We start from the raw sequence: 19720 nt of genomic DNA on the forward strand, positions 1-19720 counted from the left end.
TCCATCTTAAAAAAAAAAAAAAAAAAAAAAAGGCCTGTGAATGAGTGAATGAGATAACCAAATTATGTTATAACACCTATAGTATTTACGTTTTTAAGTCACAAAAAAATTATTCAAAGACCTATGACTTCTAAAAAAAATCTACATTCTTGTTAATAAAAACCTTATGATAGGCCAAAATAACTGACTTGGATTAAAATATATTACAAATCAGAGAACCCACTAACAATATCTAATATCACAAGCAGAGATGCCACCTCTGAGGAGACCAATTAGAAAAAAGCACCCCTTCCTCTGAGTAGTCCATCCCACTGAAGTCCATCCCTGTGAAGCACAGGGTGAATTTTAGCCAACTCACAACCCTTGGACACAACTACATGCTCCACTCTTGCTCAATATTTTAATAAAAAAGAAATCATGAGCCGGGCCTGATGATTCACACCTGTGATCCCAGCTATTCGAGAGGCTGAGGCAGTGAGGTGATCGCTTGCACCCAGCAGTTCCAGGCTGCAGTGAGCTATGATCATACCACCACTGCACTCCAGCCTGGGTGACACAGTGAGACCTCATCTCTAGACAAAAAAAAAAAAAAAAAAAATCCTTTAATTGCATCTAAATCATTATATTAAACTTGTTTTGGTTTACATGAAAAGACTCAGAATCATTTATTTATGTGTAATCGCTAGTCATCATATATTTTTTGAGTGGTCACGGCATACTAGGTACTATGGTGAGCCCACTGGGGTTCACAAAAAAGAAGACAACGGTATTTAACCCAGCAGTACTTTAACCCTCTGGATAGTTTTAACTAATTTAGATCATAGACATTTGCATTAATGATATGAAACCCACACCAATTCACTGTTGGGCATGAATGTTATAGTATCTACCAAGAGTAAACTGCTCCTGTGACTTACATTTTTTTTTTCTTTTTTGAGACGGAGTTTCGCTCTGTTGCCCAGACTGGAGTGCAGTGGCTCGATCTCGGCTCACTGCAAGCTCTGCCTCCCAGGTTCACGCCATTCTCCTGCCTCAGCCTCCAGAGTAGCTGGGACTACAGGCGCCCGCCACCACGCCTGGCTAATTTGTTGTATTTTTAGTAGAGACGGGGTTTCACCGTGTTAGCCAGGATGGTCTCGATCTCCTGACCTCGTGATCCACCCACCTCAGCCTCCCAAAGTGCTGGGATTACAGGTGTGAGCCACCGCGCCTGACCACATTTTTTAAAGTAATTATTTTATTTTGAATAAGGTCAGCTCCTGTCCCATTCCCCTTACATTCTCATCACAAGTAATTTCCATCATGTGCTTATTGTTTACTGTCCCCATACATGTCCCTAATACTTTACCTGTATATAGATAGCATTTTTTTTTTCAGTTTTGTACAAGAGTTTAGAAAAAAAAAAAATCAAATCACAACAAAGCTGACTTGGCTTCTCTTTGAGGCTCCTGGATCACCGTATATCTGTGGCTCTGGCGGGTCCTGCCGCTCCACCACAAACACTGTTTTAGTTCTCCTAGGCCTCTGCCTGTCTCCCAGACTGAACTCCATTCACACATGGAGTGTGAACACGAAGTTAGAGTGAGGCTGCTTCAGGGCCCCAGGCCCATGCGTCCATCCAGACTCCAAGTGGAGTGTAGGGCTTCCAGGGCAGAGAGGGGTTGGAGGGGCAGACCCTGCCCAGGCAGTCCTCACATTGGACAGGGCATCAAACGGTATCCCAAGGGCTCGCCCTCCCTTTCCCCTCAACCCCAACTCAGGTGAAGGGGGAGCAGCTGTCACCAGAACCTATACTGGTGAAGGTTGTGGCTCAGCACAGAACGAACATCAGCGGTGAACCTGAGGGCATCCAGCATCGGGAGCAGGTTGAGAAGGGTTGTGTCACTGGGGTCACTGAACCAGGATTTGATGGTGATGGCCTTGTCTGGATGGCTCCTGTAAACCCCTGGAGAGTTAGCCAGGATCACAATGCTGGAGAGGTCACTGTGGACCAAAGAGAGGTCCTTGATGTAGCTGCCCAACTCCAAAGTGCAGTGCTGTCCGTAGTATCTCGTCTTAAGAATGCTTCTGCTATTGTCCAGTTTATCTGCCACAGAAGAGCCATAGATCTCCATGCTTGCTATAAACACCATCAGCTCCCACCACTCGCTCACGACTTCCAAAAAGAAATCCACATGGGGCTTCTAATGTACAAAGAAACGGACAGGATGTTTGTCTATTACCACCTTGAGGATGAAGTCAGGAGGCATTCCAGGCCAGACTGTGAGCCTCAGGACCCCATCATGGTGGGAGTGAATAAGTGTCTCATCCGGATCCAGCACCATGATCTTCCTCTTCACCTAGCTGATTCCAGGACAAGAAGATAAGGGGATGATATCATATCGAACAGTTTGGTGCTGAATTACCATGCAGATCTGCCACCGCAAAAGGGCGGAGAAGCTCCAGAGCTTGGCGGCGAAGGCCACGAACGTGCGCAGCCCCAGCAGACACCGCGTCCGCATCATCCTGATGACCCTGGCACTGCCTGCTCTGCCGGCCCCGGGGGCCCCCGTGGCACAGCTCCGCCAGCCCCCCGTTGCCGGGAGGGGTAACGGCAGCCCTAAGTGGCAGGAGAGGCTGCAGAGAGGGGTATGGAGCAAGCGGCTCAGAAAGTCACCCCTGGCGAGGTTTTGGAAAGCCCAGCGGAACGGGGAGCTGGCGGACAGGCGTGGGCAGCCTGCGGGGGCCCACATGGGCTGGGAGTGGCACCAACAGCTTCGGGGAAGTTGCGGGCCGAGACAGGTCGGGCTAGGATTGGGTCCTCCGAGACCAGGAGGGAAGGGGAAGGATTAATTGGGGAAGGGGACAGTGGGGGAGGGAGCAAGGATGAAGGGGGAAGGGAGGGGGGAAAGCAGAGAGTCAATAGCTTTTTTCTGTTTTTACAGAGAATTAAAGGTTATATAAAAGGCATCAAATTCTACACATCCTTTTGAAACTTTTTCTTGCTCAATATTATGCTTTTTACATTTACTCACGTTAATACATGTCATTCTTTTTTAACGTGAATCCATCACCTAGCTTCAAGACTCAATCTATTCTTTCCCCTTTTCTTTGCAAGAGTAATATTTATTTAAACTACTGTATTGTATCCCATTATATGAAATACATAACAGGATTTTTTTTTTTTTTTTTTTTTGAGACAGAGTTTCGTTCTTGTTGCCCAGGCTGGACTGCAGTGGTGTGATCTTGGCTCACTGCAACCTCCACCTCCCGGGTTCAAGTGATTCTCCTGCCTTAGCCTCCCGAGTAGCTGGGATTACAAGCGCCCGCTACCACACCTGGCTGATTTTTGTCTTTTTAGCAGAGAAGGGGTTTTGCCACGTTGGCCAGGCTAGTCTTGAATTCCTGACCTCAGGTGATCCACCCACCTTGGCCTCCCAAAGTGCTGGGATTACAAGTGTGAGCCACCATGCCTTGCCAACAGGATTTTTTTTTTCAATTTGACAATTGATCTATGATTAGAGGAGCTGCTATGGTTTGAATGCTTGTGAAACTTAATCCCCAATGTGACGGTATTGAGAGGTGGGACCTTTAATAGATGAGTCGGTCATGAAGGCTCTGCCCTCATAAATAGATTAATCTATTAATGTATTAATCGGTTCATGAATCAATGGATTATCATGGAAATAGGACTGACAGCTTTATAAGGAGCAAAGAGAGACCTAAACACACTCAGCCCCCTCATATGAGGTCCTGCACCTTCTGAGAATTCGGCAGACTCCCCACAAGCAAGAAGGCTCTCACTAGATGTGGCCCCTCAACCTCAGACGTCCTTCTCATCCTCCATAACTGTAAAAAATAAATTCCTTTCTTTATAAATTATCCAGTTTCAAGCCAGGCATGGTGGCTCACACCCAGCATTTTGGGAGGCCAAGGCAGGCAGATCACTTGAGGTCAGGAGTTCAAGACCAGCCTGGCCAACATGGTGAAACCCCATCTCTACTAAAAACACAAAAATTAGCCAAGCGAGGTGGCACATGACTGTAATCCCAACTACTCGGGAGGCTGAGTCACCAGAATTGCTTGAACTCGGGAGGCGGAGGTTGCAGTGAGCTGAGATGCCGCTACTGCACCCTAGCCTGGGTAACAGAGTGAGACTCTGTCTCAAAAAAAAAAAAAAAAATTACCCAGTTTCAGGTATTCTGTCATAAGCAACAGAAAACAAACCACACCAGGAGTCTAATACATTTATATGTATTATGATTATTTCTTTCAAATTATTTTCAGTTTTCTGTTTACTGACAAAGCATTTCCTTTTTTTAACTTTCATTTTAGGTTCAGGGGAACATGTGAAGGTTTCTTATATAGATAAACTGTGTGTCACGGGGGTGTGGTGCACAGCTTATGCGTCATCCAGGTAATAAGCACAGTAACTGACAGGTATTTTTTCTGATCCTCTCCTTCCCTTCTCCCCACCCTCTCCCCTCCAGTAGGCCCCAGTGTCTGTTGTTCCTCTCTATGTGTTCTCATTGTTTAGTGCCCACTTATAAGTGAGAACATGCAATATTTGGTTTTCTGTTCCTGCATTAGTTTGCTAAGAATAATGGGCTCCAGCTCCACCCATGTTCCCACAAAAGATACAATCTCATTCTTTTTTATGGCTGCATAGTATTCCACAGTGAATATGTACCACATTTTCTTTATCAAATGTCACTGATGGGCATTTAGATATTGTGAATAGTGCTGCAATTAATATTCACATGCATGTGTCTTTATGGTACAACGATTTATATTCCTTTGGGGATATATCCAGTAATGGGACTGCTGGGGTGAATGGTAGTTCTGTTTTTAGCTCTTTGAAGAATCGCCACACACTGCTTTCCACAATGGCTGAATTAATTTACACTCCCACCAACAGTGTATAAGCATTCCCTTTTCTCCACAACCTTGCCAGCATCTGTTATTTGACTTTTTAATAATAGTCATTCTGACTAGTGTGAGATGGTATCTCATTGTGGTTTTGATTTGCATTTCTCTGATCATCAGTGATGTTGAGCTTTTTTTCATATGCTTGTTGGCTGCATATATGTCTTCTTTTGAGAAGTGTCTGTTCATGTCCTTTGCCCACTTTTTAATAGGGTTGTTTTTCTCCTGTAAATTTGTTTAAGTTCCTTATAGATGCTGGATGTCAGACCTTTGTCAGATGCATAGTTTGCAAACATTTTCTCCCATTCTACAGGTTGTCTGTCTACTCTTTTGATAGTTTCTTTTGCTGTGCAGAAACCATTACGTTTAATTAGATCCTATTTGTCAATTTTTGTTTTTGTTGCAATTGCTTTTGGTGTCTTTGTCATGAAATCTTTGCCCATTCCTATGTCCAGAATGGTATTGCCTCGGTTGTCTTCCAGAGTTTTTATAGTTTTGGGTTTTACATTTAAGTCTTTAATCCATCTGGAGATGATTTTTGTATATGGTGTAAAAAAGGGGTCCAGTTTCAATTTTCTGCATATGGCTAGCCAGTTATCCCAGAACCATTTATTGAATAGGGAATCCTTTCCCCATTGCTTGTTTTTGTCAGTTGACAGACCATTTCTTTAAAGTGCTCCATTATTATCTTCAGGTTTTCTTCCAAGCACTTGATCTTACCAAAAGGTATCACTAAAAGATTTTCAGAAAATAATCAAAGCCATTACTTCCTCAAATGGTCCTTAAAAGGTCTGTTAACTGAAATATCAAAGCATTGTAGCTGTCCAATCATGCAACGAAGTTTGCACAGGCAATTCAACTACACCATAAAAGCTATCTTACCAACCATGACTATACAATACCATCAATTGAAAATGCATTCTGATTTCATATGAGGAAAAAAAAATACCCATTTTCTTTTTCTCTGGGGTCTAGGTCTGAATTTATTTAACCTGCTTAATACCTATCATGTACTTTCAATATGAGGGCTCTTGAATTTCTTCAATTCTGAAACATTTTGAGCTGTTAACTCTTCAAATATTACTTGTCCTTCCATTTCCTCCATTTTTTCCTTCTGAAATTAGTATTAGATGAATGTTGGTAACGTTTGCTACTCCTACTATGTTCTGGGTAAGGTCCCTCCATACTATCTTCAAAACTCATTCTTTGACTATATCAAGTCTAAAGTTTCTTTTCTCTATTGCTTTTTAAAAAGTTCAATAACCATATTTTTCATTTCCAAGTTTTCTAATTAGCTGTTTTTTCTATCTAGTAGATCTTGTTTCATTACGTTTAATTTCTTAATCTTCTTTAATGTAAGTTTATGTTTATTTATTTGAACATCCTCACGACACATCGTTTTTGTTCATTTTTTATAAATTTAAATTTCATCTGCAGTAAATTCTTATTCCAATTATTGAATTTATTGGTTGTTCTAGTATTAGATTTCTTAGGTGTGTGCTACAATTTTGGTTGTTTGCTCATTCAGAATAGGAGTTTTTTTGTTTTTTTTTTTGCCCTCTTTTCTCTTCTTCTCTCTCTCCTTTCATCAGTACTGCTGAACATTCATAGAATAAAACATAAATGGTAACTCCTAGAATTGTGTTATACTTTATACTTTATGCTCACCCATCCCCAAGTAGTTTTCAGGTTATCTCCTGCCACCCCTCCAAGGCCCCAATTTCATTTCAGTCTTATGAAAGTAATTTTTAATTACTTCCCCGCAAGAATATTGTAGATATGGCCAAAATAGTCATGAAATGATTCCTTGGCTTGATTTCAAGTCAGGATTGTGTCTCTGTATCTGTGTCCCTAAATCCCCAACTTTCAATAAGGCTTTAGTTCTTGTCAGCAACCCAAGAGCCTTCTTTTCTCCCTATCTATAGTTTCAGGCAATGAGCCAGGCTCTTTGTACCTCATCCTAAGAGGGGAGCTTTTAGTCCCTTTTGCCACGTAAGAGCCAAATTCCACTGCCTACTTTAGGACTTTTGAGTTCAACAGCTTGCATAATCAATCTCTACGTGCCATTTTGGATTTCTGTTCTATTCTGGCCCACAGAGATAAAATATTATTCTTTTTGGACCCTGTTATTTCGTTTTCCCTTTTTATATTTTATTCATAATTGCTATGTCTGAAGCAGAGGGTGTTTTCAAACCATGAATTTACTGTGTCTCATTTTGGCCCCTCCCAATTTTTATTATACAAATCCAATTTTTATTTATTATACAAACACAATATATTGCTCCAAATTCATTTTTTTTCATCTGTGACACAGTCCCCAGAAGGTCCTGAGATTATGTGCCTTATTGCTCCAAATTCTAAATCACCTATTTTCATTTTTCCACATTCTCTTCTAGTTTTTTGCCCATGTATAGTCATAGATCATATTTCATTGGTTAGTTGTTTAAAATATTTTGGACCTCAGGTATATAGAAATGGATTAATTACATTATCACAAGTCTTGTAACAGCCCCTCTTATTTAATTATATGATATTAATTTCTGAGTTGATTTGGTTATTCAGACTTGTAACAGAAGACTTTCTATCACCATCTGTTGTTAAAAATTAACTCTTATCAAACTTCAATGTAAAACTAGTATTCCGTTTAATATGCTTCATCAAAAATAAAGTATCTGTGCATTTAAACATGTAAAAGTATATAAATACACAGCTGTTTTATAGTCATAATCATACAATTGGTACAATTTGGTTTCCTTTTTTACTGGATATTTCAAACATTTTACAAAGCTTTCAAAATTATCACTCCACATGGCTCATTCTTAAGTGAGATATACCACATCAAATAAGTAAATGGTTAAACTGTTTTAAAAGGAGAAAAAAAAAGCTACTTTCCATTAAAACATAAATGGAAGAAAAGGTTGTGGTTTACCACAATGCTACATAAATGTGCTCAAAGTCAGCAATAAATCACCACAACACACATTTAAAGCTTATGTGCAAGTACCTGTATCTTTCTAAATATACCAAAATCTTGTTTCAAAACAATTTTACCTCATGGTTAAATTTTACACAAAGTAATTACCTCAATTATGTTACTACAAAAATATCCTGAAAATGTGTCACTGACATTTAAAAAATCATTGTTTTTTGGTTGGGTGTGGTGGCTCATGCCTGTAATCCCAGCACTTGGGGAGGCCAAGGTGGGCGGATCACCTGAGGTCAGGAGTTCGCGACCAACCTGACCAACATGGCGAAACCCCATCTCTACTAAAAATACAAAATTAGCCGGATGTGGTGTCATGCGCCTGTAATCCCAGCTATTTGGGAGGCTGAGGCAGGAGAATCACTTCAACCCAGAAGGCAGAGGCTGCAGTGAGCCAAGATCGCGCCACTGCACTCCAGCCTAGGCAACAAGAGCAAAACTCCGTCTCAAATCAATCATTGTTTTTTAGTGCTTGCTAACCTATTTACCACAGATAACATACTTTACAAATCTCCTGTGTTTTACTTGGGTAATCACTAGGACTGTAAGGCACAGTGTCTTCATCTTTAAAATGAGATAATTTTCAGTTTGATCTAAATATTAAACGCAATTTTGTATGTCAAGGTGCTTTGAAACCACAGATATGTAATTTTTATTATGATTACCTTTTCTATTTCTCTTTGTGTAGCTCCTTCCTTTTTCAAACGCTCCTGTTCTACACACTTGGCATTGTAATTTTCCTTGGATTTCTGGAGGGCCTGAGTTATGCTCTGAATGGTTTGGACAGCTTCCAGAGTTCCTGCAACTTCTTCTTTAGTCTGTTTAGTATGAAATGATCCATCAAAATGACTGAACTATAAAGTATTCAATATCTGACCAATCAATTATTTAACAAGAAAAAAACTGATACCTTTTTATGAGACTTTACTTGTTCTTCTCCATACTTCTGAACTTCCTTTATTAATTCTTGTAATTTTCTAACAAGATCCAAGTGACAATTTGCTAATTTCTCTGTAGATGTTTTGAATACATCCCATACTGGTGCAAATGTTCTAAGAAAATAAAAAATATGGGAATAACTTATTAAAAGTAAAAAAGAAAATTAAGGTTCTAACAAGGAACCAGTGGAAATAATAGTGGTATATATGGCAACTTTATTTAGGCAAAAGATGAAATTAAAATAATGAATAAAATGATTGACAGACTGACCTTGAATTTTTTTTGTCATTGGTTATTTAAAATATTTTTGGACCTCAGGAATATAGAAATGGGTTAATTACATTATCACAAGTCTTAACCCTCTTAATTATATTAATTTCGGAATTGATTTAGTATTTATACTTGTATCAGAAGCCTTTCTATCACTGTCTATTGTTAAAAATTAACTATTATCAAACTTCAATTTAAAACAAGTATTCCATTTAAAATGCTTCATCAAAAATAAAGTTTCTGTGAATTTAAACATGCAAAAGCCCAATTTTTAGATAATTATTCTTTCCATAATTGTTATGGCAATGAGCACATCTCATTTTAAATGTATTCTTTTCATTATTTTCATTTTTCAAGGAACACATTTTTAATACAAATTTTTAAAAGGAAGATTAATGACAGTCTATAAAATCACAGGAGACATTTTTAATGCATCTTAATCATTTCAATAAAGTTTATCTTAAGTGAGTTTTTAAAGATCACTGTTAAACTACAACAGAATTTAAATAGGAACTTACAGACAACTAGAATAAATACATTGCATGTGCATAAGATAACATTTATAATCTCAAACACTATTGAATGACTAGTTTTTAAAAAGGGAAAAAATAAATTTCATTTAGTTTTGACTGCATTGACTGATTCAGCAAGTTCAATTATATTTTCTATCAAGTGAAGAATATATTAATATTTACAGATACTTTTAAATAAGCATATATTTTACTATGCTTTTGAACTGTTATGTCCTCAAAAGGAACCTAGAATCCTTAAGAACTTTGCCTACATAAACAGTGAAAAAGAGGAAGAAATTAACTCACCCAAGTTGTGAATAATTGCTTGCAGATTTTGCTAGTTTTGTCATTGACCTGGAGTATGCCTCCTCTATGGTAGCTCTGTTAAATCAAATATCCACATCATAATACTTCTTATTTAGTGACCAAAAACAGCAAAGTTATCAAAATACAATTAAAAGTGCAAAACAAAAAGATACCTCAAAAATTACATGTTAAAAATAAGTACATATATGTAGTCATGAATTTCCGGCCTATCTTCAAATGTCCTTTCTGGTATAGAACTAAAATAATTTATATCACACACACAAATTTTTTTTGAGACAGAGTCTTGCTCTGTCACCCAGGCTGGAGTACAGTGGTATGATCATAGCTCACTGCAGCTTTGACCTCCTAGGCTTAAGCAATCCTCCCACCTCAGCCTCCTGAGCAGCTCACACTACAAGCATGCCCCACAACACCCAGCTAAGTTTTGTATTTTTTTTGTAGAGATGGGGCCTTGCTATGTTGCCCAGGCTGATCTGGAATTCCAGGGCTCAAGCAATCCTCCCACCTAGGCCTCCCAAAGTGCTGAGATCATAGGCATGAGCCACTACGCTCAGCCACAGAAAAAATTTTAATGGCATCACAACTCTTTTTATCTTTAGTACCAATGCTTATCTGAACAGGAAATACATGAGTGCTACTTCTTGTATTCTCTCTGTCTCTGTAAGCTGATTCACTGTGATAAGTGTGTCATTTGTATTTAATAGTTCTTTGTTGTACTTAGTTTTATTATTCTTCAACACTGTGATGCACATTTAATAGAACAAGAGATTAATGACAGTCATTTGCACAAAACTAAATATATCATCAAGTCTGAAATCCTGAACTTCATTCATGGCTTAATTTATTTTGTGATCAGATCTAAAATATTAGCAAATATTTCACACTAGAAAACTGTGTTTTATATAACTACTGTTTAGCATATGAGATTTTATTCCGTAAAAAACATCCACAGCCATTAAATATAGAATTCTAAAAGACACAAATTATCCTACAGACATGTAACCTATAAATACAGAATACACATTTTGTATGGCCTTCTTTTTTTGAGACGGAATATGGCTCTGTCACCCAGGCTGGAGTACAGTGGTGCGATCTTGGCTCACTGCAACCTCCGCCTCCCAGATTCAAGCGATTCTCCTGCCTCAGCCTCCCGAGTAGCTGGGACTACAGGCACCCGCCACCACACCCAGCTAATTTTTGTATTTTTAGTAGAGACAGGATTTCACCATATTGGTCAGGCTGGTCTCAAACTCCTGACCTTGTGATCCGCCCCACTCAGCCTCCCAAAGTGCTGGGATTACAGGCATGAGCCACTGCGCCCAGCCTGTTTGGCCTTCTTAACACTACAAAACTTACAGTTTTACCTTTTGCCTGGCTCTTCTCAATGTGTGCTACCCTTAATAGGGGAACATTCTACAACCACCATCATCTCTCCATTTACTTTGATTGGTCCAACCAACTTTCTGCTTCTAATGTCTAAATCCAGATCTTCACACTACTCTTGCACTGACCCACCTGTTCAATATCTAACTGCCCCAAACATAATTAAGATATGTGAACCACCTCAAACTCAGAATATCTAAACTAATCTCCAAACTCTTTCCCAACCAAATTTGCACAAAAACCAGCTCTCTAACAAAAAGGAAATATTAACAGTAACTGCCTCTCACTGATAGTACTGTGACTCTTTCCTGCTCCTTTAAGCTCTTCTGTCATTTTAAAATACTATTACTACAAGAGTAATACTTTGTTCACCCAAAAAAGTTAATATTAGTATATCAATGTGTGAGTTTAACAGCAAGGTAAAGAAGTTCAATTTCCAGTACAGATTAAACATCCCTAATCAGCCAGGCATGGTGGCTCACGCCTGTAATCCCAGCACTTTGGGAGGCTGAGGCTGGCAGATCACCTGAGGTCAGGAGTTCAAGACCAGCCTGGCTAACATGGTGAAACCCCATCTGTACTAAAAATACAAAAATTAGCTGGGCATGGTGGTGGGTGCCTATAATCCCAGCTACTCGGGAGGCTGAGGCAGGAGAATCGCTTGAATCCGGGAGGCGGAGGCTGCAGTGAGCCAAGATCATGCCACCGCACTCCAGCCTGGGCAACAAGAGCGAAACTCTCTCTCAAATAAATAAATAAACAAACAAACATCCCTAATCAAAATATCAGAAATGCTCCAAAATCTATATATTTTTTGAGGACCAACATGATGCCAAAAGCAGAAAATTCCACACCTGACCTCATGACAGGTCATGGGTCAAAATTCAGTCAAAACTTTGTTTCATGTAGAAAAATAGTTAAAATAGGCCGGGCACGGTGGCTCACGCCGGTAATCCCAGCACTTTGGGAGGCCGAGGCAGGTGGATCACGAGGTCAGGAGATTGAGACCATCCTGGCTAACACGGTGAAACCCCGTCTCTACTAAAAATACAAAAAAATTAGCTGGGCTTGGTGACACACACCTGTAATCCCAGCTACTCGGGAGGCTGAGGCAGAATGGTGTGAACCCGGGAGGCAGAGGTTGCAGTGAGCCGAGACGGTGCCACTGCACTCCAGCTGGGCGACAGAGCGAGACTCCGTCTCAAAAAAAAAAAAAGAAAAAAAAAAGAAAGAAAAAGAAAAATAGTTAAAATATTGTATAAAATTACCTTCAGGCTATGAGTATATGGTGTGTATAAAACATAAACAAATTTCAAGTTTAGACTTGGGTCTCACGCTCAAGATTTCTTGCTATGTATATGCAAATACTCCAAAATCTGAAAAAAATCCTAATTCTAAAAGACTTCTGGTCCCAAGCATTTCAAATAAGGGATACTTAACCTGTAATAGTGAATAAGATTATTGACACAAAAACTTTTCTCACTGAGGAAAATTTAGAAAACATGGTAAGTTGAGGGTGGGGGCAAGGTAACTGAAAAGCATTAGAAAACTTAAGGGGCAGTTAAGAATCAAGATCCAAGAGAAGGGCATCCAGACAAGTCAGTCAGGTATGTGGGGCAGCTTCTTCCTTGGGGGTATCCAGAAGAGGTAGCTGATCAGTTGAGAAGTGAAACAGAGCTTTTCTCAGCCTCACAGGTTAAGGGAGCCAAAAGTAAAAGAGTTCAGGTCCACTAAAGGCAGAAAGCAGAGAAAAATCCCACGCCCTTCAAGTAGAGACTCCAAAAGAAGAATTTCAGTAGAGAGCTGGTCATTTTAAGAAGTGGAGGAAAGCACACCAAATTTGCAAAAAAGAAAAAAAAATGCAAATTACAGATCTAGAAAATACAACAACCAAAATTAATATCTCCTTGGATGGGGTTTAGCAGCTGATTAGATATACTATATTGAGATTTATACCATAAAAAGGAGATGGGGAAAAAAAAGGAAAATTTAAAAAATAAAGAGATCTAGTTAATTAAAAGATAGATGAGAATAATTTATCCAACATTGAAGTTCAGAAAGACAAAAAAGAATGAAAAACAGAGAAGAGATGTAAAGGACAAAGCAAGAAAAGTCAGATAAATGAGTAAAGAGAAAGAATGAGTTAGAGAAAATATTTGAAGAAATAATAATGGGGAATTTTCCAAAACTGATAAAAGATATTAACCACAGATCCAAGCAGCCCAACAAACTTTAAGAGGATAAATTGTTTAAAAACAATTACATCTGGTTCTAGTCACATTAGAGTAAAAACTGCTGAAAATTAAAAAGAGAAAGAACAAAATAAATCTTGAAAGCAACCAAACTCTTCCCACCACCAAATGTTACCTTCAAAGAACCAATAACTAGACTGATAGCTAACATCTCAACTATAGATAATGGAACAATCTTCAAAAAAAATTAATTAAAAAAATCTACCAACTGGAATTCCACACCCAGCAAAAATATAAATGAAAGCAAATCCTTAATAAAATAACAGATCTAGGTGATTATCACCAATGGCCACTAACATCATGAAACAGTTATATTTGGATAATATATGCCTCTGGTGGAAGTACACACCACCACCTAAGAAGTATTCTTTCCAAAATACTGAATAGAGGCGGGCGTGGTGGCTCATGTCTGTAATCCCAGCACTTTGGGAGGCCGAGGTGGGTGGATCACCTGAGGTCAGGAGTCCAAGATCAGCCTGGCCAACATGGTGAAACCCTGCCTCTACTAAAAATACAAAAATTAGATGGGCGTGGGGGCATGCACCTGCAATCCCAGCTACTCGGGGAGGCAGAGGAAGGAGAATCACTTGAACCTGGGAGGTGGAGGTTGCAGTGAGTCAAGATCATGCCACTGTACTCCAGCCTGGGTGACAGAGTGAGACTCAGTCCAAAAAAAAAAAAAAGTACCGAATAGAATTTGATCATGCTGCTAGATTTAAATGACAATTTTTAAGAAATTCAGGGATAAAGGAAGATATTTAATAAACTATGCATATGCAATTAGCATATTCCAGGATATGGGGCCCTATTAGAACAAATACTCTGGTTTCTTCAACAACAAAAGGTAAGGAGGTGGGTGGCTATAGATTAAGAGACTCAAAAGGCATATCAACCAAGTGTAACATATAGAAATCAGGACAGGTGCAATAGCTCATGCCTGTAATCCCGACTCTTTGGGAGGCCAAGGCAGAAGGATCGCTTGAGCTCTGGTGTTTGAGACCAGCCTGGGCAACCTGGTGAACCCTCATCTCTACAAAAAAAATACAAAAATTAGCTGGGCATGGTGGTGCATCCCTATAGCCCCAGCTACTTGGGAGGCTGGGGTGGGAGGATCATTTGAGACCAGGAGGTCAAGGCTGCAGCCTGGATGACAGTGAGACCCTGTCTCAAAAATAATAATAATAATAATAATAATAATAATAATAATAAATTTTTGTAACAAACCTTAAAGTGTGGATAAAATTAAGACATTCATAGAAAAACATAACTTTTCAAACTCACAGAACTAAAAAATGTGAATGGTCCTATAATGATTAAAGAAATTAAATATGTAATTTAAAACCTTCCTACAAAGACAGTTCCAAGCCCAGATGGCTTTACCAGAAAATTCTATTAAGCACATAAGGAAAAAACAATAATCTTTCAAAAATTATTCCAGAAAATACAACAATAGGATATACTCCCCAATTCATTTTATGAAGCCAACAAACTTTGATACCAAAACCTAACAAGTACACTTAGAGAAAGAAAATGTTCAGGCCAATCTCACTCACAAGTATAGATGTAAAAATTGCATATAAAATAGCAGCAAAGTGATCCACTAACACATAAAATGATCAACTACATTCCCACCAAATTGTGTTTAGACCAAGAATGGGAAGTTGATTTAACACACAAATTTCAATAATTCACATAAATGACAAGTTGTGAGGAGAGAAAAAGAAAAACACATCATCCCATTATTCACCAGAGAAATGCAAATTAAGGTCACAATAAGATAGATACTACTATTATCAAGCTAAAATTAAAAGACTGACGATACCAAGAATTGATGAGAACATAAAGCAACTGGAACTCTCAAATAAGGATGGAAGGTGGTGTAAACTGATACAACCACCTTGGAAAATTCTTTGCTATTAGTCACTCGAGTTGAACACACGTATACCTTATGGCCTCACAATTCTACTCCAGAGTATATACCCAATATAAATGTATATATATATGCATACCAGGACATATGTGCAAAACTATTCAAGGCAACATTACTTGGTAATAGTAAAAAAACCGAAAACAGCAAAAGATCTAGAAGAGCCAAAAAAATACTGAAGGAGCAGAACAAAGTTGGAAGACTGATACTACCCAACTTCAAGACTTATTATGAAGCTACAATAAATCAGGTGGGGCACAGTGGCTCATGCTTGTAAAATCCCGGCACTTTGGGATGCAGAGGTGGGCAGATCATTTGAGCACAGGAGTTTGAGACCAGTCTAGGCAACATGGTGAAACCTTGTCTCTACAAAAAAAAAAAAAGTATTGTCACTTTGAAAGACACTGGGCATGGTGCCACATATGTATAGTCCCAACTATTCAGTAGGCTGAGGCAGAAGAATTGATTGAGCCCAAGAGGTGGAGGCTGCACTGCACTCCAGCCTGGGTGACAGAAAAAGACACTGTCTCAAAAAAAATAAATAAATAAAAATAAAAAAATAAAGCTAGGGGAGGGATAGCATTAGGAGAAATACCTAATGTAGATATGTAGATGACAGGTTGATGGGTGCAGCAAACCACCACGGCACATGTATACCTATGGAACAAACCTGCACATTCTGCACATGTATCCCGGAACTTAAAAGTATTTTAAAAAGGCCGGGCATGGTGGCTCACACCTGTAATCCCAGCACTTTGGGAGGCCGAGGCTGGCAGATCACCTGAGGTCAAGAGATCGAGACCATCCTGGCTAACATGATGAAACCCCGTCTCTACTAAAAATACAAAAATTAGCCGGGTGTGGTGGCGGGTGCCTGTAGTCCCAGCTACTCGGGAGGCTGAGGCAGGAAAATGGCATGAACCCGGGAAGCGGAGCTTGCGGTGAGCAGAGATCGCGCCACTGCACTCCAGCCTCGGCGACAGAGAGAGACTCTGTCTGAAAAAAAAAGGAGCAAATGCAATACAATGGAACAAAGATAGTATTTTCAATAAATGGTACTGGAACAACTGGACACCTATATACAAAAAAAAAAAAAAAATGAATCCAGACACAGACCTTACACCCTTCACAAAAATTAACTCAAAATGTATTACAGACCTAAATGTAAAACATAAAACTACAAAACCCCTAGAAGATAACATAGGAGAAAACCTAGACAACATTGGGTATGGTGATGACTTTTTAGAACAGTATCTAAACGCATTCCAATATCTAAAGGCACTCCAATACACCAGACCTTGGCTATGGTGATGACTTTTTAGACACAATATCTAAAGGCATTCCAATACCTAAAGGTATTCCAAACCCAAAATCCATAAAATAAATAATGGATATGTTGGACTTTCTTAAAATTAAATACTTTTGTTCTTTGAAAGACAAATTCAAAAGAATGAGAAAACAAACCAGACTGTGAGAAAATATTTGCAAATGACACATCTGATAAAAGACCATTATCCAAAATATATAAAGAACTCTTAAAACCCAATAAGGGGGCAGCTGGCAAGATGGCTGAATATAGGAACAGCTCCAGTCTGCAGCTCCCAGTGAGATCAATGCAGAAGGCAGGTGATTTCAGCATTTCCAACTGAGGTACCCGGCTCATCTCACTGGGGCTGGTTAGACAGTGGGTGCAGCCCACAGAGAGCGAGCAGAAGCAGGACGGGGCATCACCCTATCCAGGAAGCACAAGGGGTCGGGGAACTCTCTCCCGTAGCCAAGGGAAGCCATGAGGGACTGTGCTGTGAGGAATGGTGCATTCCAGCCCAGATACTAGGCTTTTCCCACAGTCTTTGCAACCCGCAGACCAGGAGATTCCCTCGGGTGCCTACACCACCAGGGCCCTGGGGTTCAAGCACAAAGGACCACAACTCCTCACCAGCAAGAGAACAAAACTGGATGGAGAATGAGTTTGACAAACTGACAGAAGTAGGCTTCAGAAGGTGGGTAATAACAAACTCCCCTAAGCTAAAGGAGCATGTTCTAACCAAATGCAAGGAAGCTAAGTACCTTGAAAAAAGGTTAGACGAATTGCTAACTAGAATAACCAGTTTAGAGAAGAACATAGATGACCTGATGGAGATGAAAAACACAGCATGAGAACTTTGTGAAGCATACACAAGTATCAATAGCCAAATCGATCAAGTGGAAGAAAGGATATCATAGACTGAAGATCAACTTAATGAAATAAAGCATGAAGACAAGAATTAGAGAAAAAAGAATAAAAAGGAACAAACAAAGCCTCCAAGAAATATGGGACTACGTGAAACCACGAAACCTACATTTGATTGGTGTACCTGAAAGTGATGGGGAGAATGGAACCAAGTTGGAAAACACTCTTCAGGATATCATCCAGGAGAACTTCCCCAACCTAGCAAGACAGGCCAACATTCAAATTCAGGAAATACAGAGAACACCACAAAGATACTCCTCGAGAAGAGCAACCCCAAGACACCAAGACACATAATTGTCAGATTCAAAAGGTTGAAATGAAGGAAAAAATGTTAAGGGCAGCCAGAGAGAAAGGTCGGGTTACCCACAAAGGGAAGCCTATCAGACTAACTGTGGATATCTCTGCAGAAACCCTACAAGCCAGAAGAGAGTGGGGGCCAATTTTCAACATTCTTAAAGAGAAGACTTTTCAACCCAGAATTTCATGTCTAGCCAAACAAAGCTTCATAAACAAAGGAGAAATAAAATCCTTTACAGACAAGCAAATGCTGAGAGATTTCATCACCACCAGGCCAGCCTTACAAGAGCTCCTGAAGGAAACACTAAACATGGAAAGAAACAACCAACACCAGCAACTGCAAAAACATACCAAATTGTAAAGACCACCGACATTATGAAGAAACTGTACAAACTAATGGGCAAAATAACCAGCTAGCATCATAATGACAGGAGCAAATTCACACATAACAATATTAACCTTAAATGTAAACAGGCTAAATGCCCCAATTAAAAGACAAAGACTCGCAAATTGGATGAAGAGTCAAGACTCACTGGTGTGCTGTATTCAGGACACCCATCTCTCATGCAAAGACACACATAAGCACAAAATAAAGGGATGGAGGAATATTTACCAAGCAAATGGAAAGCAAAAAAAAGCAGGGGTTGCAATCCTAGTCTTCGATAAAACAGACTTTAAATCAAGAAAGATCAAAAGAGACAAAGGCCATTACATAACAGTAAAGGTATCAATGCATCCGGATGAGCTAACTATCCTAAATATATATGCACCTAATACAGGAGCACCCAGATTCATAAAGCAAGTTCTTTGAGACCTACAAAAAGAATTAGACTCCCACACAATAATAGTGGGAGACTTTAACACCCCGCTGTCAATATTAGACAGGTAAACAAGAGAGGAAATTAACAAAGATATTCAGGAATTGAACTCAGCTCTGGACCAAGCAGACCTAATAGACATCTACAGAACCCTCCCCGCAAAATCAACAGAATATACATTCTTCTCAGCACCACATCACACTTATTCTAAAACTGACCACATAATTGGAAGTAAAACACTCCTCAGCAAATGCAAAAGAACGGAAATCATAACAAACAGTCTTCTCAGACCACAGTGCAACTAAATTAGAACTCAGGATTAAGAAACTCACTGAAAACTGCACAACTACATGGAAACTGAACAACCTGCTCCTGAATGACTACTGGGTAAATAACGAAATTAAGGCAGAAATAAGTAAGTTCTTTGAAACCAATGAGAACCAAGACACAACATACCAGAATCTCTGGGACACAGCTGAAACAGTGTTTAGAGGGAAATTTATAGCACTAAATGCCCATAAGAGAAAGCAGGAAAGATCTAAAATTGACACCCTAACATCACAATTAAAAGAACTAGAGAAGCAAGAGCAAACAAATTCAAAAGCTAGCAGAAGACAAGAAATAACTAAGATCAGAGCAGAACTGAAGGAGATAGAGACATGAAACAGCGTTCAAAAAAATCAATGAATCCAGGAGCTGGTTTTTTGAAAAGATCAACAAAATAGATAGACCGCTAGCCAGAATAACAAACAAGAAAAGAGAGAAGAATCAAATAGACACAATAAAAAATGATAAAGGGGATATCACCACTGATCCAATAGAATTACAAACTACCATCAGAGAATACTAGAAACACCACTATGCAAATAAACTAGAA

At 39.2% G+C, this 19720-nt stretch overlaps 1 protein-coding gene and 1 pseudogene across 4 annotated transcripts in view; both read right to left on the reverse strand.

Annotated features, from left to right (window-relative positions):
• The window catches only part of FCHO2 (FCH and mu domain containing endocytic adaptor 2), a 136184-nt gene that overhangs the window by 92359 nt on the left and 24105 nt on the right, over nt 1–19720 (reverse strand). For all 4 annotated transcript variants that reach the window (XM_054684294.2, XM_054684296.2, XM_054684295.2 and 1 more), the window contains exons 3-5: nt 9916–9990; nt 8799–8940; nt 8554–8706 (exon numbers count right to left, since the gene is read on the reverse strand). In XM_054684294.2, coding sequence (XP_054540269.1) covers nt 8554–8706; nt 8799–8940; nt 9916–9990 — 370 coding nt within the window. The remainder of the gene's footprint in view (nt 1–8553; nt 8707–8798; nt 8941–9915; nt 9991–19720) is intronic.
• Nucleotides 41–8547, reverse strand: LOC129143958 (CTD nuclear envelope phosphatase 1-like; annotated as a pseudogene).

The sequence above is a fragment of the Pan troglodytes genome, chromosome 4 (genome assembly GCF_028858775.2).
Source record: "Pan troglodytes isolate AG18354 chromosome 4, NHGRI_mPanTro3-v2.0_pri, whole genome shotgun sequence".
NCBI lineage: Eukaryota > Metazoa > Chordata > Mammalia > Primates > Hominidae > Pan > Pan troglodytes.